The sequence below is a fragment of the Scleropages formosus genome, chromosome 18, assembly GCF_900964775.1.
Source record: "Scleropages formosus chromosome 18, fSclFor1.1, whole genome shotgun sequence".
NCBI classification, from domain to species: Eukaryota; Metazoa; Chordata; class Actinopteri; order Osteoglossiformes; family Osteoglossidae; genus Scleropages; species Scleropages formosus.
This window is the reverse complement of record NC_041823.1, coordinates 17,564,095-17,591,809: the sequence shown is the minus strand read 5'-3', so window position 1 is coordinate 17,591,809 and position 27,715 is coordinate 17,564,095. Positions and strand designations below refer to the sequence as shown.

General features: G+C 47.1%; 1 protein-coding gene and 1 long non-coding RNA gene across 2 annotated transcripts; one reads left to right on the top strand and one right to left on the bottom strand.

The window, feature by feature from the left end:
- Positions 1-4,496, bottom strand: LOC108925837 (uncharacterized). The gene is made up of 3 exons (XR_001965437.2): positions 4,344-4,496; positions 1,780-1,892; positions 1-1,335 (listed from the first exon to the last, which is right to left on the bottom strand). It is a non-coding gene; the product is annotated as an uncharacterized LOC108925837 (long non-coding RNA).
- efna4 (ephrin A4) lies at positions 3,825-27,402 on the top strand. Its single transcript, XM_018738128.2, has 5 exons — positions 3,825-4,519; positions 17,216-17,511; positions 19,728-19,796; positions 25,257-25,283; positions 25,459-27,402. Exons 1-5 carry the CDS (start codon positions 4,395-4,397, stop codon positions 25,551-25,553), a joined length of 612 nt encoding a protein of 203 aa, XP_018593644.1. The 5' UTR covers positions 3,825-4,394; the 3' UTR covers positions 25,554-27,402.
- The last annotated feature ends 313 nt before the right edge of the window (positions 27,403-27,715 follow it).

The following is a 27,715-nucleotide window of genomic DNA, read 5'->3' as shown; positions in this document are numbered from 1 at the left end:
ATGAGAGGCAGTAAATGGCAGGGAGACAGGAGTGGGGTGGTATACATTATGTCATCGCTGTCATGGCACTGCACTCCATTGTCTCTCTATTGTGTTGTTTGAACAGCTTTGGCAACAGTGAGCCTTTCCTGTCATGTCAATAGAGCCCATTTGGATTTGACTTTGAGAGGGAGACACATGGAGACACAGAGAGGCAACAGAAGGAGATATGAATATTTACAGCAGCCCTCATGTTGACTCTGTTGTTCTGAGCAGTAGAACAATCAGCGTACACTAATCGTCAGAATGTGGAGAGAGGAAGGTAACAGGGGAGACAGGGAAGAAGGTTTCAAGAAGAACCAAATAGGACAACTGGGAAGAGACTGTAAAAGATGAGTTGGGTGGGAAATGCAAGCAGCAAGGGGTCCGTGAGTACAGGAGGGGTAACTGGCTGTGGAAAAGATCGTTATAATGATGTGTGGCTATTTGTCTATATTTTTTAATGTACACCCACTGTTTCACAGGAAGCAAATCACCACTGTTTCTCAGAAAACGTTTCATAGCTCACTTTCCAATTCTAGAAGGCTGTAATCAGTACCTATTGTTGCATACTGTTGCTAGGCTGTTTTATTACAATATCTTTTTATAAAATTTAAAAAAAAAAAAAAAAAACTGCCTGAAAACAACTGATTGACAGAACTGCTGGCCAAAGGGCAACACACACTGAACTGAAACTAACAAACAGGATTAGTTTGGGGAGACTTGATTATCATCAGAAATACACCTGAAGTAGATATTATAGCTAAAACAGAAGAGCCCTGCATCAAGTGGATACTGTGGAGAGTTAGATAGGGGCAGAAATACTAGAAAAATAAGGGGAGGTGGGAGAAGGACAGAGGAGGAAGTACAAAACAGCAAATGCATTTCATTTCATAAACATGTCTCTATAGTAACCAATGGGTAATTTGCTTGGTGGGAGAGGGAGCAAAATTGAGAGCAAAACAGAGAAGTGTTTACAATCGCTGCTTGAGTCCAGGGTTGTAATTATGGAGCAGAGTGTGGGAGAGACAGGAGGGTTACACAGGAATATGGAAAACACAAAACTGATAAAAGAGTGGGGAGAGAGATGCAAGGAGTCCCTTTTTATGCGAACAGGTTGGTGGAAGCTGAAGATATTTTGTGGTTCTAGTTGTTACATCCGAGATGGTGAAAAATGTATTCTTGTTGATGTTCTCGTCATTTTATGTTGACAGCACCACATCCCGTTTTGCTTTGCCACTGGCTTGGTTCCTGATTATACAGGCCACTCCCATCCAGTAGACGAGGTACTTTGACATTTGATTCCAAATTTAAATCCTACAAAAAAAAGGGGTACAGAGGTGATATGGGAAATAAACAGACAGATGCTCGATTAGAGTAGGATGGGAATGAATAGGTCAAAAGTCCAATGAATGACAGACGGTGGGATGCAAGAAATAGATGGCAGGAGAAAGAGTGTGAAGAGATGGGGAGTGAGTGAGAGGCCATTTAAAAGCAAGAGGAGAGAGAGAAAGGAAGAGCAGCGAAGCAAGAGCAAGTGTACACACAGTAGTTTATTACAGTGCAGCGAGTGGCTTGGTGTCAGCCTGTGTCTGTGGAGATAACAGGATTAGCGTTCCCCTGACATACACTGTACAACAGGGACAGAGGCAGAAGGAGAGCAAGGCAGGGACAGGGAGAGAGAGGGGGACATAAGTGACACTGATAGGGTTGAGGGATTTGTGGAGAGAGAAGGGGAGAAGAGGGAGGAGGAATAATAACCTGAGTTTTGATTCACTGACGTCGTGTTGCGGTTTACAAGAGACCTTTGTTGGTTGTCTGTGTTGGTCGGTCTGTCCCTTCCATTTCTGCACATTCTGCTCCACAGCACGTTTCTGACACAACACACACAATAGCAGAGGTTTTAAGAAGGTACAATGGAAAGATTAACACACATTTTGGGCAAAGTGTAGAGAAGTGTAATCCTTATAACAAGGATTCGCAACTCCAGTCAACAGTTTTTACTGAGCCTGAGTTTTTAATTACCGGTACCTAATTCAAATATTTGTTTTGACTGGATGAGTTTAATCCTGTTATTTGCGTCGTAAATCTCTGAACTGTGAATCCTGCAGTTATGTGCTTGCTCTCACACATAACATTATTTCGCTGAATGATGATCACGGTTTTAACCAAACCGGCATGAGAACACTAGTAAACTGCACTCATTTTCAGCTGTGTCATGTCGTCACCGATTTGATAATCACGTGGCTTAATTTACACTTTTACAGAAGTTAGTGTTTTTTTATCTCCCCTCATTTATACAGCTGGATATTGCACCAGCGCAAATCAGGTTACGTGCTCCCAGGTTCTATAGCATGCTCACTTCTGCATGTTGGACTTCATAGCCTTCGGGTTTCAGGTTTTCTACCTTAATCACACCACCTGCTGTCATTAAATATAAACAGCAAAAGCACCTTAATTCATCATTTTCCGTATGACAGATTCCAAACAACTTACACCTGATTGGACAGCCATGCTGAATCATGACACCACTGATAGTCAGATATCATAAATAAGAGGGTGATCCTCAGTAAAGTCATGTAAACTAATGTATGGTACCGTAATGAACAAAAGTAATTAGATATGCTTCCATGAATAAAGACAGACTCCACCTGGAAAGGAATTAATATACAATGTTGCCACAACTAATGACCCCAGCAGCATAAGGCTGTCCAAACAAGCAGTGGTGCAGCTGCATTAGGAGAGCTGCCCACCCATTTTATTCAGATCATGCTCTTGTAATTTAGCTCACGTTGATAATAATGCAGGACCTCCAGCTAACCTAAGCCTGGGTGGTAGAGCAGATTATTACCATTACCCATTCCTCCCGAGACTCACCGTTTCCAGCCAAGGAAATATTTATACAGACACACATAAGGTATGGACACATTGTCCATGCACATAAACTTCATTGGTGAATATGCAGAAGGCGCCAGGAAGCAGAAGGGAGGAGAACCTAGAAAACTGAAAAGCACATTCAAAAAAACCGGGAAAAATGAAATCGGTGCAAGAAAGTGGGAAAAAAAAATTGCAAAAATGTCATGAGCCAGAAGCTTGCACTGCTGTAGTTACTATGCGAGTATTAAAAAAAAAAAAAAAAAAAAATCATCACTGTAAACTAACTCGCTTGTCCTGATCAGGGTTGGGGCTGTGCAGAGCCTATTTTGGGTGCCAGTCCATTGCAAGGTAACCACACACGCACATAGCTACTAACGCATTCACGCACACAATGGCAATTTAGCATCACCAGTTCACCTGAACTGCATGTGTTTGGACGGTGGGAGGAAACCAGAGCACCAGGAGGAAACCCACGCAGACACGGGGAGAACGTGCACTCCACGCGGGCCGAGCCAGAGTCGAACCTATGCCCGAACAGCCCCATTTGCTACTACTGTTGCTTTAATGTACCTTATCCTTTTACTAGCCCTAAAAATCAGTACATTTTCTGCACTGAGGTGGTTTCACCCCAACTTCAACTTGCTTTTCCCTGAATCGGTCCACTTTGGTCAGAAGTATTTTGTTCACCTGCTGCACGACAAGGAAAGTAACGACGAGGTCAAAATGTATTGTGGTAGCAGCGAACGTACATCGTTAGACTGTAAATTAAGAGTTAATTATGACGAAACATCAGCGAACATCGAACTTCTTCCCTGCGCGAGCCGAAGGCGCGAAGGTTCACGCGCCGCACACCTTGGGAGGCGATGGAATGCTAATGACGCCCATGGCGTTCGCTGATTGGCTCCAAGTTTTCCTGGCTCCTCCTGCGCTGCGTTCCCTCTCTCTTAGTCAGTCTTGACCCAAGTCAACAAAGTACTTCAACTTCGCGATTGTCTGCACGTAGCAACAGCTTTGGGCTGAAGTTGTACTACGCCGTGTACACGTCTGTAGTTAGATTTGACTGAACCGAAAGGTCGTTTTTATTTACCTCAAACAAGCAAATAATAACTTATTATTTATAAGCGCGTGCGGGGTGTTAACCTACCGAAGTCTACTTTTACAAAACTATAATTATATACGCATGTTCTCTAGTGTAGAAACTAAGCCAAAAGTGGATAAAACTCTCGTAAATGCACCCAAGCTACACGAGTTCCTCCAAGAATCTTTTTTGAAACTGCACTGAGTACCATGCAGGCACTGCTGGGCTACAACTGAGGAGAAATGCAGCTTTCTTGCGCCCGCGCTTAAGACTTAACGTTTGAAGGAGACTGGACGGGACGCTTCGTCCTTCGAATCGCTCCACATTTTCCACATCTGTGTCTTTTAAACGGCTACGACGGCGAACCTACACGGCCACCTGGCAGAAAACTGGCCCGAGAGCTGAAGGGGGGACGGCCGCCATGGGGGGACCGTGGGCTCGCGGCAGACCCGCGCCTTGGAGGCTCGCCCTGCTGCTACTCCTGCAGGTGGTCTCGGCGGCGCGCGCGCGGAGGCACGCGCTCTACTGGAACAGCACGAACGCGAGGTGAGCCGCGGTCCGCTCCGCAGTGCATTTGGCTGGACGCAGAACGGCGTATTCATGCGCGTCAACAGCAGCGCGTAGTCGCTTGCCTTGCTCAACTTCGTGAACCCGCACCTTATAATATGCGCTGTGCGAATGAGGTGAAGTTGTTTTCGTCGTGGTGCGGGAGCCGAAAGAGAGCAGCTCGCGCTGCAGTTGCTCCGTGTTACGTGTCACAGAGGGCTGCGGGAGGATGACTGGTAGGTAGTATTGGGGCTGCGGCGCGGGCCTCGTTAGCGCTCACATGTCACGCTGAGGTGAACCGTGCAGCGGAGGCCCGGCCGCGCTGCTGGAGCGGGGACGCGCGTCTCGTGTGCGCTGATGGCGTGAGCCTCTCGTGCTGACCGAAGGGCCCAGTCCACCTGTCCAGGCCCAGGGCACCGACCTGCTTTGCTGTAAGTGTGCAGCGCAGCTCCGAGTCTCTTTCCCCCCCACTTCCTCCTGCGCAGCCCAGCCCTCCGACTGGAATCCTGTGGCCTTCTCCAGGTCTTTGTGGCCAGGATGCCTTTCAACTGCAAGACACGTGTCATGTGTGCCTGCGATGACCCAGGTGAAGAAGGCGGTCGCCCTTCGCTCGGAGAAGCTGCGGACGGAAGATCTATAAACGCGAGGAAGGACTGCGGCTGCTTTGGGTTGGGATTGAAGAGCACTGCATTGCACCACGGCTCCGAAATAGGCAGTTTCCGATCCTTGAGGGCTGGCGTGGCTTTTAGTTGCCTGCCTGCGCGTGTGTGTGTGTGTGTGTGTGTGTGGATACCTTCAAGTCAGCAAGTAATTAACAACAGGGATCACTGGTGATTTGGTGTCCAGTCCAAATAGGGAGCTCAATCAAGTCTGAGATCTGTGATGGAATGAAAATCAAAATCCTTCCAGCTCGCATAGATCGCAGCTGCCCGTCAGGCAGTGTTGCATTTGGTGTGATGGCGAGGCATCATTTAGCACAGCTAATGCCCTTTAAGACGGGTGTGGAGGTTCACTTTTCTTGCAGTCAGTGTTCTCATCCTTCTGTGTTGTAACAGCTGCCCCCCCCCCCCTTTTTTTCCCTCCTTCTTGTTTCTCCTCCTTCTCTCTAACTTCATTTCCTGCTCCATCACACCTTCTGCTCCTTGCTGCCGTTTCTCAAAAGTCAGAGCCAAGCCAACTCAACTTGGTTGCAACACCTTTGTCTCCCCCTGATGCTGCCACAGTCGGTTCTCCGGGCATTCGCTTTCAGAACTGATAAAGAAGATTAATATGTTAACAACATAAATGCTGCGCTCGTCTGTCTCCCTCCTTCCTTAAAAATGTGTCTTGCTCACTGAACAAGTTGGAACACATTTTTTTGTATGCGCTGAACAACACAGGTATACGCCACCCTCCCTTTCCACCTTATCTTTTCCAGCTGTCCCACGGTAAATTCTCACTCCTCAGCCTTCATTTATTCCCTTTCTTCCACATCTCTTGCTAACAACAAATATATGCCTGTTAGTGATGCTTTATTGGATGGGTCTTGTATGGATTCTTGCTATATAAGTATTAATTCCAGTCCCATACAATTGAAATTTACCACGGGTGGAAATAAACCACGAATGAATAAGAGAAAAGCTCAGAGAATTTTTAGCAGAGAAGAATTGTTTTGCGAGGTGTGGTTGTATTGCTAGATGTTTTACGTTACGTCCTCACAGAAATGGTAATGCATTTAAAGAAAAAAAGGCCCTCATGCAGACGCATACAACCCACACGCAAATGCCGTGGAATGAGAAGCCACTGTAAGTGAATATATTCACAAACATTGCAACTCCCCAGACCACCACACATCCAAACAATCAGCCGGGACCTACCATAATTTTACTCGATGAGAAAAGCCATGATTGCACCTCTTAATGCATCTTGCACTTAGGTCAGACTTCAGTAATTTGTACAAAGTCTTCTCTAGGCCCGTCCTTTCTGCAGCAAATAATTAACTTTAAAAACCTGAGAGGAGTAATCAACAAATCCAGTGTGAGATAATTACACTTTTTTTTTTTTTCCTTCCTGCTAACAATGCAAAATGAACAATCGCTCCTTTATCACTTCTTTTGCCCTTCTCTCCCCCCCCCTTCCCTCTGAATATTGCTTCTGGTGCTGCTTATTGTCCTCCCTGTACAGTGGTAAACCTTTGCACTTCCGATAGCCCTTACTCTTCAGTGCAGTGCTCTTATGTGGAAATTGTTTTTCAGCACCATTTTTAGGATTTTACACTGCTCCGTGTCCCCTTATTGAAAACAAGGTGTGTGTGAAATGGTTATTTTGTCTTTAATAATTTTAAAATGAATAAAAATCTCTATTGTGTGGCCGTATGGGATATTTTGTTCTGAACAATGCTTGATCCAGGCAAACGTCAGTAAGTCTTTTAGTTGATTTATCCAATTTCAGCCCGAATACATGTTGTAGTGGATGCAAGTTGTTTTTCACACATGGTTTGTTGGGTCGTTTTTCTTGCCATTTCCTCAAGTTTGTTAATCAAAATGCAGAATTACAGTATTGTTTTTTGCTTTTTAAAATTAATTGCCTATCTTTTACCCAGAAGCCAGCACCTTGTTGGTGCACACAGTTAATTAATTCAAGCCTTGCAAAACAAAAAAGTCAGCCTTTGCTGAAATAATTGACTCAACATTTCAAGGGCCTTCAAATTAATTTACGTCTCCAGTTGGACACTTATGTTTTGAAGTGATCCTTTTTTTTTTTTTTGTTTTTTTTTCTCCTCCATTCAAAATTAGATCCTGCTTCTTCTTTCATACAACATGGTGTGTCCTTCAGTGGATGCAGGATGTGTGGTGATGGATGGGTGACACCAGCAGCAGCACCAACGCTGTGGTCTGGAGCCATGCGGTCAGTGACGGCTTCATGACGGTCACGCTTGTAGTAGTTGTTGTCGCCATTGCAGCACTAGAGCATGCGCAGAGCGGTGTGCGGGGTCTCTGTGAGCGTGCTCCCACCTGCCCGTCATTGCTTGGGCCTGATTTACCCACCCCACAGTTCCATTACCTTCTCCAGCTGTCTGCCTGTGTCACACTCTGCTCTGTTAGCACTTACTGCGTTCCCTGTGTGCCCACGAATGGCGCCTCTGGGCTAAGAGCGTCAAGCGGAGCAACAACGAGGGATAAAAAGCTACGGCGTTAGGGGCCATATAATGCTCTCCACAGTAATTCCATGGGAAAGGCAGAGCGCATGCCACGCTGAAATGTGGCACGCCGGCGCAACAAACAGGCCGTTTGGAAAAGCTAACAATGGAATGGCACACCTCAGCTTTTAGGGTTTGGTAAATCTTGTTACTCCACTCAGTGTCCTTCAGCAGGGTGGTGCACCAGCGTCAACGATCCCAGAAAACACAGCTTGTTGTAATCCTGCCGACAGCTTTCGTTTCTCACCTCTGCTCCCCGTCTAAATGTAGAGCAGGGCATCAACAAAGGGCCTTTGATGATGCTACTTGTGTGCACATGGCTGTGATTTTGGAGTTGTGTGTTCTGTTGCACTGATTTACGTTTCAGTGATGGTCTGAAGTTCAGTTTTCTTATCGCTGTGTCAATACGGTCCCTTTATGTTACTGCACGCATTGGCCAAAAATTGCGAGAGCCGCAGATTGAGAGTTCATAAGGAAACAAATGGAGTGTGAGAAATCCCTGCTCTCTCTTCCTGCACATGTAAAAGGACCCCATTGATTTGCCTTCTGCAAATCACCTTTGGGTGGTTTTACAGTCGACTTGCAGCTCTTTCCCCAAGGTGCCAGCCCACCTCTGCCTTGGCCGGCTGCCCTTTCCACGCTATAGTGATGCTGGGGGTAATGGTGCCCGCGGCACGATTCAGCCCCCACAATCGTAAAAACTCATTATTCCCGTGATGCACACAGAGAACGAGATGGAAAATGCATTATGGAGGGATGATAGGAAGGGAGTCGGCGGATCTGTTCCTGATGCAAAGAGAGATCCCTGGGGAAGGACAGGAAGGTGGGTGCAGTGGAGGGGAGAGAGGTATAATTCCTGACACCTTCTGTGGTGGGGTACATTTTTATTTATAAAAAAAAAAGGTGGAAATGCATTATGTATGTTTTATGTTCTGGTTTGAAAGGTATTTTAGGGTTAGTTGTAATAGGTAAAACATCAAGTTTTACTGTTGCTTATTAAAGCTGTTTATTCAAAGTCGTATATATTTATGTTTATAGGAGAGCAATACAGATTCAACAACAAAACCACTCGAATTCCAGTATTTTGTTTTTCTTTGTGTTGGAGCATTTTGTCAGTGAGTGTGTAGACACCCATTTCTTGGCTTTGTGTGTGTGTGTGTGTGTGTGTGTGTGTGTGTGTGTGTGTGTGTACACATGCAGACAAAGTTAAAGGAAATAACTTTTAAAGTAAATCACAATTAAAAACGGGGTAATAAATGAGGAATTCGTTTAGAATACAAATTATGAATGTTTTGCCAGTAAAAGTCACTCATTACTTCAATGTAAATGTTCCTAAAGCCAGATGAAAGGATTGAGTTCAAAGGCGGTGAAATAGTGCATTTCTGAGTTTTAGGTGTCTGCCTCAAAAACTTATTCGCACCCACTAATTTTCACTATCTCCTTGTCCTGGTCAGGGTCGTGGTGGTCTGGAGCTTATCCTGTAATGACTGGGTGCAAGGCTGATGGTACACGCTGCCAGTGCATTCCAGGGTGGCGCACACACACACACACACACACACACACACACACACACACACAGAGAGAGAGTCTTAGCGCAGTTTAGGACTTGTGCGACAGCATTCCAGGGAGGACTGAAGCTGTTCTGAATGCAAACACTGGCCATTCTACTTGACTTGCAATATTCAGATATGTGGTTTTTTTTTTTTTTTTTTTTTTTTTTTTTTTTTTTTTTCTTCCCCCCCCCCCCCCTCTCTCTCCTGTAATTCAGTCCATCCTTGTGGGTAAGACTGTGTGTGTGTTCAGATTTTAGAGTGTGTTCTTTGTAGATATTTGAAAAGGAACCGGTAGCGCATGAATTTCAGGTTGTTTGTAGGTGTGTATTCCATCTTCCACCTTTATAGTTTCTTGTTTGTCTTAATTTAATGAAACATTATGAATGCGAGTATACATACTCTTGCATACGGATTTAACATTGTGAATATAATCATTTAAAAATGAAGTGTAACAGAATTTGTTTTCTGTAATTAGTTTTGTGGATATTACTTTACCACTAAACAATTAAAGTGGAAATTTATGGTACTTTATTTTAAATTGTCATTTAACTACACAAGTGGTAGAAATTAATACAACAATTTAACCTCTAAAAGAGTGTCACTACCTGCACATAATTTTACTTGATTCAGAAAATGACTGGAACTTATTAGCTTTGTTTGAACAAAGTATCAGGGATAATGTCTCCTTGTGGGAAAAACAGACTTTACTAAATCTGATTGTACCAAATGTATTTTTTTCATGTCGATAAATATTGCTATATGAATTGACCAACCTATAACAATATTATTGTTAATGATAATATGTGAAGCAATGGTAATATTAATATTGCTTAACCCTTGCATTATTATGGATGTATATACATTTACATCTTCAATTCCTATTACTGTTATGATGGGCATTTTGTTTTTGCAATATTTTACTTTTTAAATTTCAACTAATTTTTAACAACGCAATTCAGGGCATGAGTGGTGGGCTCCGTGTGCCGGGCTCTGCTTGCCAGTGGGCCGCTCCCCCCATCTCGTGCCACGCAGGCATCTTCGTATGTGCATCCGAGGCATTTTGACATGGAAAGATGGAGAGGGAGAAAGGCAGGGACAGAGACAGGATGAGAGATGGGGAAAGGGAGCGGGGGAGAGAGAGAAAGGGCACCATTGTCCCCTGAGATTACAATGCAGTGACCGTGAAAGTGCTTAAATAAACACTGTGAGGGAGAAGGAGAGGGAGGCGGTAGGGCGGGAGAGATGGGCACAGGGGAAGCGGGGGAAAAAGAGGGAGGGGGCTGTGTAAAGGGTAGGAGAATGAGCAGTACATGATGGGCAGAAAGAAGGGAAGTAGAGGAGAGGCCAACTTTCAAGTCACGCTAGTGGGGGAGGGGTAGAGATCTATCTGAAGATGCCCCTCTTAAATAATTTAGCCCCTTCTTGTGTGCTTGATCTGGTGCTCCTGACATCTCCTAAGGAGGGCTCGTGACCCAGTGGCCACGGGAGGAGCAGCCTGCACCTGGGGCAGGTATGCGTCGGCGGTGTTGTTGGCGTGCGGTGCACTGACCTCGCCCAAAGAGTGCCGTCACATCATAAGAGTGCCCCACTTTGTGGTGATAAATCTCTGGCCCGCCGCTGATTTATTGTCATGACTTATTTGCTTAGCAGGCGCCCTTTTCGTGCTGGCGTACGGTACTCATGAGTTTTACATCTTCCACACATTTGCTCTAACCCATTTATACAGGTGGGTTTTCACTGCGCATATTTGGCTGGAGAAGCAACGAGGGCACTGAGGAGCAGAGCTGCGATTTTCTGGCCGACGCTTTAAACTCATCCATACCGTGTCCGGACCCCCACTACTTTAGGGAAGGATGCAGCTTTTGCTTTGCACATCGTTTATCCAAGGTCCCTCCTCCCAGACTTAAGGTTCACTGCAGTCGTGTCCCTCGCCGGCAGAGTTAGGTGGTGGGGTTATGGCTTGCATGTTGCCCCAACGTAGGCCTGGCTGTCCCACAGTGCTGTATCGTTCATCATGACCACCTTGTGCCTGTCTTTGCTAGACATGTGCAAAACCCAAAGAAAGCGGTTTTGGCCTGTTTGTGGAGTTCAGCGAAACACATAAACGCCGTCTGGCTGCCTGGCCTTGGGGTCCTTGGCTCGTCGATGTGTCGCAGCTGTTTTGTCTACACGGGCCGGAGGCAGCGATGAGAAAAGGACGCACGCGGCGCCCGGGCAGCGTGGGGATGGTGTCTTCGCACCCCAGAAGGACAGGAGGCTGCAGTACTAGTGCATCAGCCACTGGAGCACGGGTGGCATCTTTCCTGGTACGTCCTCACTTTCTGTGAGCTGTGCTGATGTCGCTCTGCTGCTCTCTGCAGAGGGCCTCATACTGCCTGTGGCGCAGCTCCTGAATGGGGCCTGAGGGGTGAGGGGTGAGTCAACTTGGAGGCATCCCAGCCTGGCCGGCATGCCCCACAGAGCAGCAGCCATGCAGTGAACTGCTTCCCTGGACATGCCACGCAGATGTTTCTGTGCCTCTGCAAAATGGATGCCAAAGTCCTTTGATAATTCCTCAGTGGATGGTGTCAAAGCCCACACCCCTACCGGCTCCTGTCGGGCTCAAGCTCTGTCCATGGAGCCGAGAGAGCTTATCGATGGGCCTGCCTGCGTTTGGCACGCAACCCTGCGCTTGCCCATTTAAACATGCAACCAGCCTGGAGCCCCTGCTAAATCTTTGTGTCCCTGTGAGAGGAGCCCGTCCAAAACGGCGCTGTCCCAAGCCTTGCGGGGTGGAGCGCAGCATCCAGCCCGACTCCCGGCAGCAGCAGACAGGAACAGATCAGTCCCGACCCACAAAATGCCTACAAATCCCACGGCAGTGAAGCTGGGCGTCAGAGCGAACGAAGGGCCCCGCAGATCTCGGAGCGCTCTGCCCTGCCAGGATGTGGAGGGTGTGAGGAAGAGTGCCAGCTGCGCAGCAGATCCCGACTGTGTCCTCGCTGGATGGCGAGGAAGCTGGTGCTGCTGGATAAGCAGGTGCTGCCAAAGGGAGTGCGGCAACCTGGCGTTCTCCGAGAGAAGTGACACCTATGACCCCGCTGTACCATCCTCAGCCGCAGTCATAATACACTCATAAATACATAGTCCCCCCCCCCCCAATGTTTCGATAAACATTTCCTTTCCTTCAGGAGAAGGAACAGATGGCTGCTGCTTTGGAGTATGTGTTGGCCTGCAGGCTCTAATAGGTAGTGTAGACACAACACAGCAGGCAGAGCTGTGTGTTTCTCACCCTGTCGCCACTTGTATTTTGGCTGTGTGGGGAGAACGGCAGCCCAGGGTGGCTCCGCTCTACAGATATAGTGTAATCTTGTGGCATCCGGGAGGGGTCATTTTGGTGCGTGCAGCAGCCATTTTGTCTCCTTTGAGTGCAGGTTAGTTTTGTGTGTGTGAGTGTGTGAGTGAGTGTGTGAGGTTGCTCTGGTGCCATCATGCCCTGTGCACCATGTGGTGCCCATCTACTGTTCTGCTTCAGGACACCTGTCAGCGCCGAGGTGTTCCGTGGAGCCCACCCAAAGCGATCGAGTAAAGGTTGTCGGCAAGCGAGAAGGCAATGAAGGTGTGGGGCCGGAGCAGGAGTGACGTGAGGGAGACGGACAGCAAGGGCGAGTGACGGATCTCCCTCCATCAGCTCGCGTCGATCTACAGAATCCCATTCCCCGGCCCCTTTCCCTCCTCTCCGCAATTCCCGCTCGCGCTCCGCTGGCTCAGGCGGGGCTGTCTGTTCCCCTCTTTCACTCTGTGATGGAGGGATGGCCTGTGGAGTGAAAGGGCACTGAAGCGGTGGACCCCTTTGGGGGAAGAATGTGCTTTTCTTTTTGTTGTTTCCCTCCTGCCCCCTCCCTTTCTCTCCCCTGCCCTCACTGGCTCTGTCACGCACCCCTGTTGGTGTCAGTCTCTGCTGTTCTTCCTCTCCTCCCCTGCCCTTTTGCCATATCTCTCTCTCTCCCTCTGCACACCAGCAGTTCCAAGAAAACCTGGAGCACCACGCAAGTTTTCGTGCTCTGGCTCGGTGGTTCTCTAACCCCCGGCCACCGAGTCCGTTTGACTGGTACGGCCCATAATCGCAGTAACCCCATTGGCGGTTAAGGCTCAAGACGCAGGCTTCGGGACCCCATGTGCGGTGCGACGGTTGTTACTCGCTTAACGCCAGGCGTTGTGTAACGCTTCCAACGTACTCTTTGCCGTCGCACATTTTGTTTACATGTGTTGACTGTAAGTAGTCCCTCAAGTACTCAACATGTTGCAAGTGCACCCTGTTATATAAGCCAGCAGGGTAGCATTGTGCTCCATATCAGAATTGCTGCATATTAAAACCGTATTCGGTTGTTTGTCCAGTCGTAGAAGATGCCCTCTTCCATCGTCTTTTGCAAACCCCTTCTTTTCCTGTTTTGTGCTTTTGCTCGTCGAGAGCTCGGCCAAGCGCCGTGGGGCGCGGCACCTTGGGCTCTGCCCGGCCCTCGCTGTTCTGCTGCTGGCCAAACCAGAGGCCGTTGGGTGTAATTATGGTGTACCTTCCTCGGTGCGCGGAAGGCAGGCAGGAAGGAAGTGAGAGAGGGCGAGCAAGAGCGAGGGGGAGCTGACAGCGCAGACATCTTTGGCACCCACCCCATGTGTAATTACCTGCGCGTGCTTCAGTCACAGGGGCAGGGGGGGTGTTGTGAGCGGAGCGGGGCAGGGCCGAGCGGGGGCGTGAGAGGTGCCGGAGGACCTTAGTAAAAGTAAGGGAGGCAGCGGGAAAGACAGATTGAGTGCTTGGAAGAGACTTTTCTGAGTAAGAACAGGTACAGATGCAGTAAGTGGCTCTCAGAATACACCAGTAGCGACAGGTAGACTAAGGGCGGGAGCGTTGTAGGCTGGGAGAGCGCGAGCAGACGCGATCACGGTCGGCGCACCGGCACAATGGCGGCGGCGGCGGCAGCAGCAAGAGACGCTCGCGGATGCCAGCGAAGGGTGGCGCACAATCCTACGACACTTTCCCTTGAGTGTCCCTCCAGTGCTTTTACCGCATTGAACACGTAGTGAGCCGAGGCAAAAGCACAGGTTTCTAATGCATTTCCACATGTCTTATTCCAGCTTTTGCTGCCGGAGCTAATAAGCTGCGTTCAATTGCCAGCTGTATTTCCACTGGAGTGTCACGTTGTGGTGGGGGGGGCTTGATGTAATTTTAAGAAAGGGATAATACTGCGATAGGGGTGTGTGTGTGTGTGTGTGTGTGTGTGTGTGTGTGTGTGTGTGTGTGTATATTCGCTGGCCAGCAATATGCGTGTATGGTTAATTGAGATATGCTTTTATAGTGCGGCCCTGAGTACGCAGACACAGTATTGATTGAAATGGCTTGTTGAAGTCACGTTTGAGCGATTCCAATCAATTGTGCGCTGTCAGGCTGATTTATCGCCGATACACTGTCACTGCTATTGACTGTAATGCTGGTTAGCGGAACGCCTGCCCTTGTCGGCATGCGAAGTGGAGGCGCGGCGGCGGCCATGCTCCGTCACGCGTTTGTGTCCTCCGCAGGCCCTGCATCTGTCAGCTGTCCTGCGTCCCATGTCATTTCTTCCCTTCCGCCGTCCCCGTTTTCCCTTTAACGGTGGTTATTTTTGTGCCGGTCTCCTTTGCCAATTCCTCTGCATTGTTCTGTTTTTCGTTGTTCATCCTCTCTTCTCTTCTCCCCTCGATACGTGTCACCTGCTTCTTTGAGTATTGGCCCCCTGCAATCTTGCCTTTGGAAGCGCTTCATGCCTGCGGTCCGACTCTGCGTTCGCTGCCCGTCTCTCTGTATCTGTATGTCTCTCTCTGCCCTCCGTCCGTTTCCTCTCTTTGTTTTTCTGCTGTTTCTCTCTCGGCCGCGCCCCCTTGTCCTCCATGCTTTCTCTCCGTTCGTCCGTTCCTCTTCTCCTGCCCTCGGCTCGCTCTGCCGCTCTCCTGTGAAGACCTGCGGTGGCAGGCGTGGACTCATGGCCCCAGCCACGGTCTCGGCTCTCCCTCCCGCTCACCTTCCTTCTTGGCCCGCTCTCTCCTCTCATCCCCGCGTGGAGCAGGACCAATTAAAATACATCTTGTCTTCTTGCTGTCTCCTACAAGATGCTCTCCAGGGCCACTAATTAAAACGGAGGCCCTTCTTTCCCTCTTTTTTTTTTTTTTTTTTTTTCCGCTGTGTCTTCAGTCTTCACCTTTACCCCTCCGTAACTGCCCGCCCCCAATCGCCGCCGTCTGTGTGTCGGGCTGGGGTGGGGGGTACATTCCCAGTGAAGCATAGCAGGGTTTTGCGCCATGTCTGGAAACCAGTGTCAAAATGACACTCCTCACGAATTCACTAAGGTCCCTCTTAATGATATTGTTTAGTCGTGCGATTGTGCTGAGCCGAAAAAGTGCACGAGTGCGTTAACTGCGCAGTGATTCTCTTCGTTTGCCTCCGTCTCCTCCATGCAAAGCTAGTGGTGCGTCTATACCCCTTGCTCCCTTTTCATTCTCTTCAGCTCTCCTCTTGTACATTGAACACATGAGCCTCTCGGCCATTCGCTGCCACCCCGCCAGCGAAAGAGCGCGCCCGTAGGCGTGAACGCTTACAGTGGTGTAAGTGCTGGAGAACCGCTGCTCTCCCGCGGCAGGAATTTGGCCTCCGCGCACGGTTTTGTTGGTTTCCGAGTGGCGGCAGGCGCGAGGCTTCCCTCTTTGAAAGGCAGCCCACGGAGAAGCGAACGCACCTCTCTGGAAGCTGCGAGGAGCACATGGAGGAACGTGCCCGTGGCTGACAGCAGAAGGGCAGTAGAGGACAGGGAACTCCCCTTCGCTGGTGCTCATTACCCTCGCTCATTACCTCATTTATTTACTGTGCTCAATCTCTTATTCCGGTTAATGGCGTAGCTGACGGTTTATACATTGCCTGTTTTATATTGCAGGGTTTTTACACAAATGAATACATTTATGAAGAGCAGCTGCACCATTGCCTCCGTGCAGCTTCAAACCTGAGTGTATTACCGCCGCGCGCTCGTCTCTCTCGCAGCACCTGACCTGGGGAGCTAAAAGCAGGCCCAACGCCAATTCTTTATTTTATTACAAAATGTTTTTGCCAGACCTCTTTCCAGTAAAGTCCATTTCCGCATGGTTGCCGGTATACAAATAAAATATTGAGACGCAAATTCTGAAAACAATATTACTTTTTTTTTTTTTTTTTTTACTTAATATGCATTTCTTGGTAAGATACCACAATTTCCTGCTGTTTGGCTTAACATGTAGTACATTGTGGAATTTTTGGAGGGGTGTGTTTTTATAAATAAAATAATGTAATATTTCTGAAAGACAAATTTTAAAGTGTAAATTGTATACGGGTGAAGGGATAAACTCAATGAGTTGTATTTACTAAATTCCAAGAACACAAGGTGTTGCATGCACACACCCCATATACAGCGAAAAGAGATGCAGTTTTTTTTTTTTGTTTTTTTTTTTGAAAAGGTGAAGTACATTTTTTCCAGATGAGTTCTAGAAAAATCCAATATTGATATTTTCTAGAAATGTTAGTGATGGGGTCTGGATATTGTCAGGCTTGATGTTCTGTGGTTGCTGTTTCTTTTGCTTTTAGGGTATGTTACAACCGAATATATTAAAAAAAAAAAATCTTTGAGACTGCCTATCATGTTTTGACTTCCTAATAACAGTGTTGATTATGCAGAAAACGCAAAACATGCAGTAATATTGTTGATACTTTGTAAGCATGCTAGTAGTCATTTTTCTAAAGAGGTTACATAATTTCTGTTCCATCACTCTTTTTCGTCATGATATACAACTTTTACCGTTGTATTGCACTTAATTCTAAATTATAAATTTAGAAAAATGTTGTTTGCATTTGGAAATATGATTGTCTTGTAATATTATTTGGTGGAATGTCAGCTGAAAAATTTCTCCATTTTTGTGTTGCTTTCACAGGCTCGTTCATGGAGACTTTTCTATTCAGGTGAACATTAGTGACTACCTGGACATCTACTGTCCTCACTACCCCCCCGATGCCCCTACGGCCAACCCACCCGAGACTCTGATTCTCTACCTGGTGGGAGAACGCCACTTCCAGGGTTGCGTGGAGACGACGGAAGTCATAAAGCGTTGGGAGTGCAGCCAACCCTATGCACCATATGGACCTGTGCGCTTCTCCGAGAAGATCCAGAGGTTCACGCCTTTCTCCCTGGGTTTTGAATTTCTGCCTGGGCACAGCTACTATTACATGTGTAAGTCACAGCCGTGCAACTGTGAACGTGCATTATTTTCTCACAGTAATACAATAATCTCAAGAAAATGTGAAGACTTATGACTGAAAATTTGCAGTCAAGTTTAGAGTTCTGAGTTGTCTATGTTCACTGTAAATCTTTGCGTGTTTATGAATTTTAGACACACTAAGCGCTGACGTTAGGCTTGTCGAAGTTGCAATGTATATGAGAGAGCGTTCGTAGAGAAACATGATCCCTTTTTGTGAGTATGCTCTCAGGCCTCTCCGTACTTGTTTGTTTGAAGTAAAGGACCCGTGTCCTTTTTCCTCATTTATAATTTCATTGGCTTCCCTCTGAAGCTTTCTGCTGGCCCATTACCACCCTTTGCCAGGCTAAAGGGATAATAGGGAAATGGACAAGAGAGGGTAAAATAAGGATGGTGTGAAGACCAGAGCAGAGAACAGGTGTGGGGGATGCTGGGGCATACGATAGAGAGCAAAGGAGAAACAGATGGAGGAAAATAAAGGAAAAAAGATGGGAGGTGGATTGGAATGGCAGAATGGGGACTGGTGAGAGTAGGGCTCCCAAAAGGAAAGGGAGCGAGCATAACGAAGGAAGGAAGGAGAAGCAGAGAGAGAATCTGTGCATAAATTACCGTTCTGGTTTATTATTGTTAAGCCGTAAGACCGCATAAGTATCCCCTGTATCCCTTGGCCGTGGTGAATATTACCAGATAGTGTGACAAAACGGAGTGTGTGTGTGTGTGTGTGTGTGTGTGTGTGTGTGTGTGTGTGTGTGTGTGTCTGACATTCTCGCTGTCTGTCCTAGTGACACGTGATAGGGTGTAGAGGTAGGTTATAGTTGCACATTACGGCATTATGATGTAACCGTGCCAAGAATAATAGAGTAATGAAAAACCAAGCGGCCTTTGACCAGTGACAAACATATTTACTTTGCCAGATGTATGCAAACACTAAGGATGAACAACATTTAGAGCTCCATTATTGCACCTTTAATCTTTTACTGCCACAGACATGATTTCTGCACAGTTTACTCTGGTAGTTGCATGTGTCGCTGGGACTGCGCTGTCACAGCGGGGCTTAAAGGTGTCTGTCTAGTCACGTGTGAACACTGGAGCTACTGGTGTTCTCCACTGCCCAAAAGAAGGGCAATGTGGTCTGCACTGGATACTGGTTATCTGATGAAATCTTCCTCAGTCTGTGCATGAGATGTGGAAATGAAAATATTTAATGAAATTCATGCTTTTCTTTTACGAAGGGATATTTTGCCCGGTTTTTGGATCGTAAGGCCCAGCACCCTGCCTCAGTACTCCTTTTCCTTCCTCTTTCCCACTTCATTGTTGGTGCCCTCACAGTTTACTTTTCCCTGTTCGTCGTCTCTCTTGTCTTCTGCTCTATTGACACTTGCTGAGCTCTCCTCATTGCGTACACTCTCAGGTTGTGTGTGTCTGTGTATTCTGACCAGCGCGCTGTCCGTCTTTTCTTTTTTTTTTTTTTCTTTTTTATGTACACATTATTGCAGAATCTATTGCACTGCTCCGGAGTCTGAAAATTTAGTCATTTTTGTCATTTAAACTTTGGACAGTTGCAATGCTATTTAAAGCTCGTGTGTGTGTGTGTGTGTGTGTGTGTGTGTGTGTGTGTGTGAGAGAACGTGCTGCGTGCATGCTCACACCGACGCGCTGACCTTGTCGTAAAGGTGCTTAAAGTTGTGATTACTGAAGGCCAGACACGGAGGCTTTGGTTACAGGATCCGCATTAAGTGAGGCTGGTGTCCAGGGGCTCAGTTTAATCCTCTGTGTAGAGGGGAATCTCCAAGGTGAACCTGTAGCACTAGTGGAAATGTATAAGAAATAACGCCAGTCCGTCGTGTTCGCTTTCTGTCTAAAAGTCCAGCACCCTGCTCGATTCGTACTCAAATGCAGTAGATGTATTTTTGCAGAAGGAGAGGCCTGTTGGCCTAATTGGACAATCGCTGATTTAATATGATGAAGGAAATGCTAGCAATAGTATATGAGTTCATTACTTGATTTTTGCCTTGATGGCTCAGTATGTCTCTGTGGATGAGAGGCTCAGCTAGATGAATAAATGTGAATGTGAATTAGCATTTCATTAATCTCATGCTGCTCTCTTCCATTTGCCGTAGCATTTGGGTTCGGTCGCTCTCAATGAGCGTCTGGCTAAATGGCTCTTCTGCCTCTTCTGTGCTCTCCCCAGCACTGCCTACTGTGGATGGACCTCGGCTGCCCTGCCTGACGCTTAGAGTCACGGTGTGCTGTGAGTCAGGTGAGTACAAGCTGGAGACCCTTCTCTGATGAACCGAGAGTCGCCTCTGATGCGGAGCTGTGGCTCTCCGCTCCTTGTTGTCTCAGTGCAAGGTTGCAGCTCACTGCGACTTTTCTGTGTTGCCCCTTGCTTTTCACCCCCCCATCCTCTTGTCCTGCGGACTACCTGCCCTGTGATCACATGCTTTTCTGCAGCCATTTGCTCCCTTTTCCACTTGTGCATGGAAGAAGTGGAACTGTGACCCTGCCTTCCTCACTCTCTTCCTCATCCTTTCCATCCTTCCTGTCCACCAATCCCAGTCTCCCGTTGAGAACCACCTGGACTCAGCTTGACTGTGAGTGCATTAGCAGCCAAAGTACACATGTAGGGGGATAAACTTAAAACTCAGTGACCCACATGAACGTGTTGGGAAGGCTTTGTTTGAGGCGGGGGGCACATGTCGGGTCCCTGCGTTAATACAAATCACTTGTCGGACTCGGTTTGCGAGTCCGTGCTGTCTTCTCAGAGTTGATTTAGCACGGAAGAAGCCAAGAGAAATGTTGACCTTCCACTTGAGTGAACTGATTTCAGAAAGGACCGCCGCTCGGCCGGTGTGGGAACTCGTGTCTCTGTGGGCAGCCCCTCGCTGAAGGGGTCCAGTCTGCCCAAATCCTCATTAGTGCTCAGTCACTTTTCAACCTTTGATGAGTATTAATATAATTAGGTGCATCTGGAAATATTTAGAGAACTCATTGAGTTGGGAGTGAATGATTTAAGTTGTGTGAGTTCTTCTATAATTTGCTGTACAATTATGCGCTGTTTATTGTTTATTAGTACTGGACCTAGTGTGTTTTAATTGAAAAGCCACAGATGGTGTGTGGAAGGTTGGCGGGGGGGGGCACATTCTGCTATGATCCTTGTCTAGTAATGAAGTCATAAGATACTGAAAACATGTCGACCATAATGCCGGTTTGTTTTTGTCGTTGAGACAAATGTTAGGTTTTGAAAGTGTAATTGGGAGAGAAGAGCTGACCATTTCCCCCTTGCTGCTACTCTGGAGTGGCTGCAGTGCCTGCTGTCCAGTGGCTCCTTGCTCCTCCCCATCATCTTTTTCGCACAGGATAGATTTATGTTACTACAGACGTCAGCAGTCGAGTTTGAGGAGACGGCCACATGCTGCCGGGCCTGTTTACGCTCGTCTTCTCTGTGAAAATGTCGTCTCTTCCTCCCTCGCCATCCTGGCCTGGCTTCGCTCTCTTAGCCGCTATCACCCATCTCCACTGTCCTGCCATCCATGTTCCCTGAGCGAGACTAATCCCGACTAAACTCCAGGATTCTCCACCTCTCCGTCTCCACGACCCCCCCCCATGTCCTGTCATTCCTGAAGTGGCACTAATCCCCCCCCCTCTCTGTTTCTTCCCTTCTTCCCTCCCTCCTTTGTTTTTATGATCTGTCGTTACCAGAGCAAGACTAATCTCCCCTCTATCCAGTACTGCTCCCTGCCGCCCACCCCCTCCCCCTCACCTTCCATCACAGTCCCTCTCTCAGTCCGGTGTTGCCATCACCCTTTCCCTTCTGCCCCCTGTCTCTCCCCTTTTTCCTCCCCTCGCCGGTCTTCCACTGCATCTTTCTCAGAATGATGTTGAAGTCACCTGCCTTAATGGAATTTCAGGACATCCACAGTTTCTGTCCATTATGGGTGTTTATTCCAGCTGCGCTCCCCACTCTACGCCCAAGTTTCATCTTAGCCTTTAGAGATTCTGTTTCATCTGACAGGGAACAGAAGGGGGAGTTTGTGGAAGGCAGCGGTTGTCAACGTGCCTCCTGTAGTATCACTGTGTCTGCTCCTTTCTCTTCCAGCCTCTCTATTAAAGTTTCAACTGAATTATATTAAGTCTCAACAGCAGACAGCAGATAAAAAGGCTCCAATTATAGTCGGAGTGAAGTAATTTGAGTGCAGTCAGAAAAAATAAACAGCCGACAGGGAGAAATTCATGTCCAGGACTCCATCCCGCTGATGTAGAGGAGCTGTTCAAAGGCTGCGCTCCAGCGAGAGGCTGCCTGTGTGAAGGAATGCGCGCGTGAGTGTGGGGACCATGGAGGTGGCCGGCTGATAGAGGACCCCCTGCTTCCTTCCCTTGACACCCCCGACAACTTTTCATCCATTTCATCCGCTCTCCTTCTAAGCGTGTGCCCACTTGGAGACAATCGCAAAGCATGAAATCTCAAGATGAGTCTTGCCCCGCTGCCACACAACTGCTCTTTCTATCTCTTTTTGCGCATTAAGTTTTGTTTATGAGCGCTCTGTACGCGCAGGGTTGTTTGCACTCGAGGCTAGAAGGGCCGGGTAGCGCCGCCATCTCGGAAGTTCCACTTATCAGGCATGGAAAGCGAGAGTGAGCGGGTGCTGTGAAGGGAAAATGGCATTCTCTCCTGCTTTGTAGCACATCTGTTTTACTTGCCTCTGCCTGCTTTACAAAAGGCACATGACTTATTAGTAAGTGAAACGCGTTTAAGTTACGGCACCGGCAACTCTGCCGTGGCTCGGATGAATCGCTGCGGCTGTTGCATTTTGGTGCGTAGGGCATCGCCGCGGAGAGGAAGATGGGTCTTGCACTCATTCCATCCAAACAGTAATATTCTGTAGGGGACAGCTGGTAGCGTGATGGGTAGAGCCACTGCATTGGGTCCAAAGGTCGCAGGTTCGATTTCCACCTCCACAAGGGCTGTAGTACCTTTAAGTAAGGTACTTGCCCTGAAACTTGCTCCAGTAAAATTACCCAGCTGTATAAATGGGTAAATAATTATAAGTGAATTTGGAGAAAAGCATCTGCTAAATAAATAAATGTAAATATTCCACATCTCTAGTGACTTTCGCTCCATTTCCTCCACTGACCGTCCGGTCTGAATTAGTGTCTTATTTCTGTAAATTATAATAAAAGTTTATCGTGACATAGGGCATTGCTTCGGGTTCATCCGGACGCCTGGCGAACGGCCTAATAACAGCGGTGAGGGATTAGCGTGTTGCCAACCGCCGCCGCCTCCCAGCTCCCGGCAACACTGGTGTCGTGCAGAAAGTGCGCCCCTCCCTCCGTGTTCCCCAGCGCAGTGTGTCCATCCACCCCCACCCCTCTCTTTCTCCTCTCACTGATTTCTGAGGACATCTTGTCAAAACATTAATTCTTGTGTTGTTTTTCCCTTCTCCCTTTCTCTTTCCCTCTCTCCCCTGCTGAGAAAAGCCATTACAGCCATTTCTGCTTTCTCTCTAATTGATCCCCCCTTTTCTCTCCTCCTCTGCTCTCACCCACTCCCCCTCTTTCTCCTGCTGTGAGCGCACTATCATGGTCATTTCTGGTCCCCCTCTGCTCCTTCTCTCCACGCTTTCTCTCTCATTTATCTGTTTCATTTTCCCCCATTTTCTCTGGAAATCTCTTAATTTCTACTGGAAAATACAGCTCCGCTAACTTGCCCCCGCCTTTCGATTCCTTTTTTTTTCCTTTTCTTTTTTTCTCCTGTTGCTCCCATTTTATCGAAATGGCAAACTTTTTATACCTATCGCTTTTGTCCGTGTGTGCTTTTTTCGTTTTTTTTTTTTTCGCCTTTTTTTTTCAGGGGGGGGCGCTTTTAAGAGCCGCCATTTCACTGCATGACAAACAAATGGGCACAATTTTTTGGGCTGCTTGCGTTGCTGTTAGTGTAAAATGGCGGCGAGAAAAGCACAGAGAAGCAGAGCCTTGTTGCTGCGAGTGACGTGGCTTCCTGGTGTCCGCTGCCGACGGAGCCCTCCCTGACTTTAATGGGCCACTCGGCAGAGGCTTTCGGCGCTACTGTACACAATTTCTTTTCGTTAAGGAAACTTTCCCATCGGCTCTGTCAGGTGACTGACGGACCAAAGCACGCTTAAAGCCTGTGCGCGGTACAACTCTGCGATTTTTACAATTTTTTAAAAATTTTTTTAATATATTATTCTTATTTCTGACTTCTGTCTTTCGTGTTGTGGAGGACAGCTGTGGAGCGGCTTGTGCCACACTCTGTGCTCTGCAAATATGGTACTTAATCTTTTTCCTCTATGTTTTATAAACATTGAGTAACGCTTCCTCAGCACGAGTATTAGCCTAACTCTTTTAAATTGAATTTGTCTCCGTTATGTTTCGTCCTTTCGAGCAGAGTTTTTATTTTCTGTAATTTTCTGGTTCTTGGTGTCGTCTTAACCTCAGCTTTACAGGCCCCTGTATTTATCTGTCTGTGTCACTTAAAACAGTTTCAGCCAAGGATCCTTGTCTTTCTGCTGCTCCTGTTTGCTGGCATTAAGCGAGAGAAAGGTCACACAACCCCAATATGTACGTGCCACGATGTACTCGCCTTCATCACTTGCCATTTCATACAGCGCTGTAGTAATGAATTTAATTTGAAATGTGTTGTTCATCAGGCGGCATTTATTGATCACTGATAGTACTACAGAGCACGCCAGAGGCTGAACCAGTCACTGCAGGCTCTTAGTCGATACAGCTGACTTGTAGGCTTAACACAGAATTGCGCAGAAATCGATTCGGGGGCCAGAGTTTACAGGTCTTGTCTGGCCAAGGCTTAAGGCTGAAATCTGGAGCCTTCTCCGAGATGGATCGGTACCCGACACATTCTGATTAAGCTCAAATTATCAATAGTGGTGATGTGGTGAACGAGATTTTATTTAAATAAAGAAACAAATGAACAAAAGCAAATGCTGTACGTAAATACTGGAGCAGCTCTTCCTGTTTAAAATGGGCTGTAAACGGTTTTGGATACAAGGGGAAAAATTTTTCATTGGAGCAATGACATGACATTTGCACTTTGGCAATCTCTCTCCTTCTCTTGTGCCCCTCCCTAGCTCCCACTCTCCCTCCATTATTTCCTTTTAGCTGCCCCCCGCTGTGCAAATGACACCCAGACACAAACACCCGCCCTTCGCCGTCTCTCTCCCCCTCTCCGTCTGACCTTCTTACGGTCTCTCCTTCCCTCCTCGCCTTTCTCTCTCTGTTTTTCTCACACTCCTTTTCTTCTCCTTCTCCCTGTTACTTTCTTTCTGCTGTCCCTTCTCCTGTCTCGCTCTGTCACTCTGTCTTCATCTCTTTGTGCCCCCTCTCCTTGTCTTTCGGGTACTTCTCTCCACTCTCATTCAATTGCACCCCGCACCCTTTTCACCCCTTTATGCTTCCTCTCCCTCCTCTCTCTGTGCTCGTCAGCCTTCTTTCCCTCGGTTCACGTTTTTAGCCAGGTTTCCCGTCCCTCTTCAAAAAAGAATGTGCTCTGTGGACACACGTGCTTTTCCACGAGTTGTGCAGTATTCGCTCCTTGTCTTTGTGCATGAGTCATGGGTACTACCTTCTCCTGTTTGTTTGTGCTCGCATTGCCTGGAAGTGCAGGAAACTGTTGCCATTACTGTGAGTAGGAACAAAATGTAATGAATAACTCTCCCTTCCTCTGTGTCATCACCTCTTCTAGAGCCCGTCGAGTCCAAGCTCGGACAGGGTAAGTGTGTTCGTTGTGTTCTGTGTTGATAACACGGGTGTTTGTTTCCCATCTACCATTGTTTTTGTCAGTCCAGTGCTGAATGCGAGGAGGGACATTTGCTGAAAACAAATGCTCAAGATATTATGTTTTAACGGCACTGCCTTACTTCTAATTATGCTCCTCACCTCCTCAGGTACCCCGGCCCCTCGCGGTGCTGCCTGCGGAGTGATGAAGGCTCCACTCCCTCTGTTTCTCATCCTCCCTGTCCTGCTCCTGCTACCTGTCTGACCGTCTTCCACCAAATATCCCTCAGACAAGCATCTTTACACCAAGAATCTTCCCTGCATATTCCCTCAGAATGACAGAGCCATGCTGCCAAACTGTCCCAAAAAATGTGCATTGACCTCTGAGTGCTCCATGGCCATCTCCACCCTCTCGTGTGCTGGAACATGTACCCTGTTGTTATACAGCTCTTCTCAGTGAAGTCCACGTCTGTGTAGTCATAGCAAAGCAAACACACGTGTGCATGCGCTTACACGCTTACACACATGCGCACACACGCTCTGGTTCTCAGTGACGGTGAACACACTATTACGTGTTATGGATTGCTGTCTTTTCTCGTTGTGTGCCCTGATTATCGAGTTCTTCGTATCTAATTGTAGTCAACTGAAATGCGCACAGGGGCAAGGATGACCAAACTATATTTATGCACTCTCTAATTTTAGAGTGCATAGCAATTTTGTTTGTCATTAAAAAAAAAAAAAAAAAAAAAGGGGGGGGGGCCAGTCAAAGTTTGGTCAGCAACTTGCTCGTTTTCCGGGGCCTATTTTGCAACTCCTGTGGCCACGTTGGTCGTAACGTCTACGTGCGTACGGTTGTGTCGTCTTCCAGCAAGTCAAACTCGCTTCCTGAAGGAACCGGTCAAACTCCTATTCCCTTGCGTTCCCTCTGCTGTCGTCTTTGGACTGGCACTAATCTCTACCCCACGTTCCAGCGTACCCCTCCTTTCTCTCGTTTTGCTAGCTTTGCTTTTAGCCCCTTGCCCTTTCAGCCTCCCCCCCTCCACCAGTTCCCGCCCTCTCTTTTTTGATAAAAGTTCACTCTGAAACGGGTCGACACTAATCTTCGATCAAAAGCCCGTCTTTTCATCTTGCACCTCTTGCTGTTTCTCCTTTTTCTCATCTTTACGTCCCTTGGCAGCTGCCTTCACCCCTTCGTAACTGTAAATTACCGCCAAACTCAGCTCGAGTGGACAGAGCTAAACCAACGGACTAAAAGCTAAACTGTGCCCAAACTGGACTGTGCTCAGCCAAGGAAAGCCAGTTTTGGCATGTATCGCAAAACCTAAACCTTATGAGATCATACGGTGTTTTTGTAGACTTGTAGACTGGCTTCTCCAGGACTAAACAGAAACCAGTTTGCCGTAGTTTGACGGACCTGAGCCAAAGGTGAGACCAATTAGTCTATATGGCAAAATTCAATGTGACCGTACCTCAGATGTGCTGGAAATGAAACATGAAATGCAAAGGGCTTAAATCTTCAAGGCAGCATTTAAGTAGGCGAAGCCTTAACTCGCTATACGAGTGCTGAATGTGTTGGGATTTAGGCTAAACATTGATTAAATGAGCTTGGTTGCGGTGAGTAAAACTGTATTGAGTGCACTATGTTGGGGAGAAATGGGAAAACTGGACATGGCTGGACAATATTAATGGTTGTCTCTTTCAGAGCTCTGTCAGTCTTATTGCTCAAGGACCAATGAAAGCACTGTCTTGTGGCTTCAGTTGTTTCGTTGTGTTCAGCTGGGGTTTGCTCTTGACTGACAGATTATGCATTTTTGGACTTTGAACTGAGCACTTTTCAATGCAGAGTTTAACCTTCATGGGGGAGATATTCCTATTTGTGTGTGTGTGTGTGTGTGTGTGTGTGTGTGTGTGTGTATATATGATTTTTTTAAAAATTTGAATTAATGCAGTGTTTTAGTTTTTGTCTTTTCTGGAAATCTAAATTTAATGCGTGTTCTTTGCACCCCTTTATTGTAAGCAGTGATGGATGTAATATTCAAAAATGTATAAATGTAATCTTCCAGTTCCTTTTCTGATTTCTTAATGTGTATATATGAACATTAGAAATTTTTTTTTTCAAATAAAATTTAATTTGGCAATAAATATTGATGAAGGCACCAGTCAGAGCAATGGATGGAATACTAATGAAAAACATCAGTATTATCTTGAACTTTTTTCCTCTTAAAAATATTAATTCTATAATTCTGAAACTATTTTATAACAAATGATTTGGTTACACAATGAAATATCTTAATCTGGTCATCAGTTAAAAATTGCATATTAAATTTACAACCTTACTGCGAAATAGGGGTGCCAATTGTATTGTCTGGAACAAGTTAGCTTTAATCTGGTTTGACTGTAGACTCAGATCATATCTCAGTCACAGTG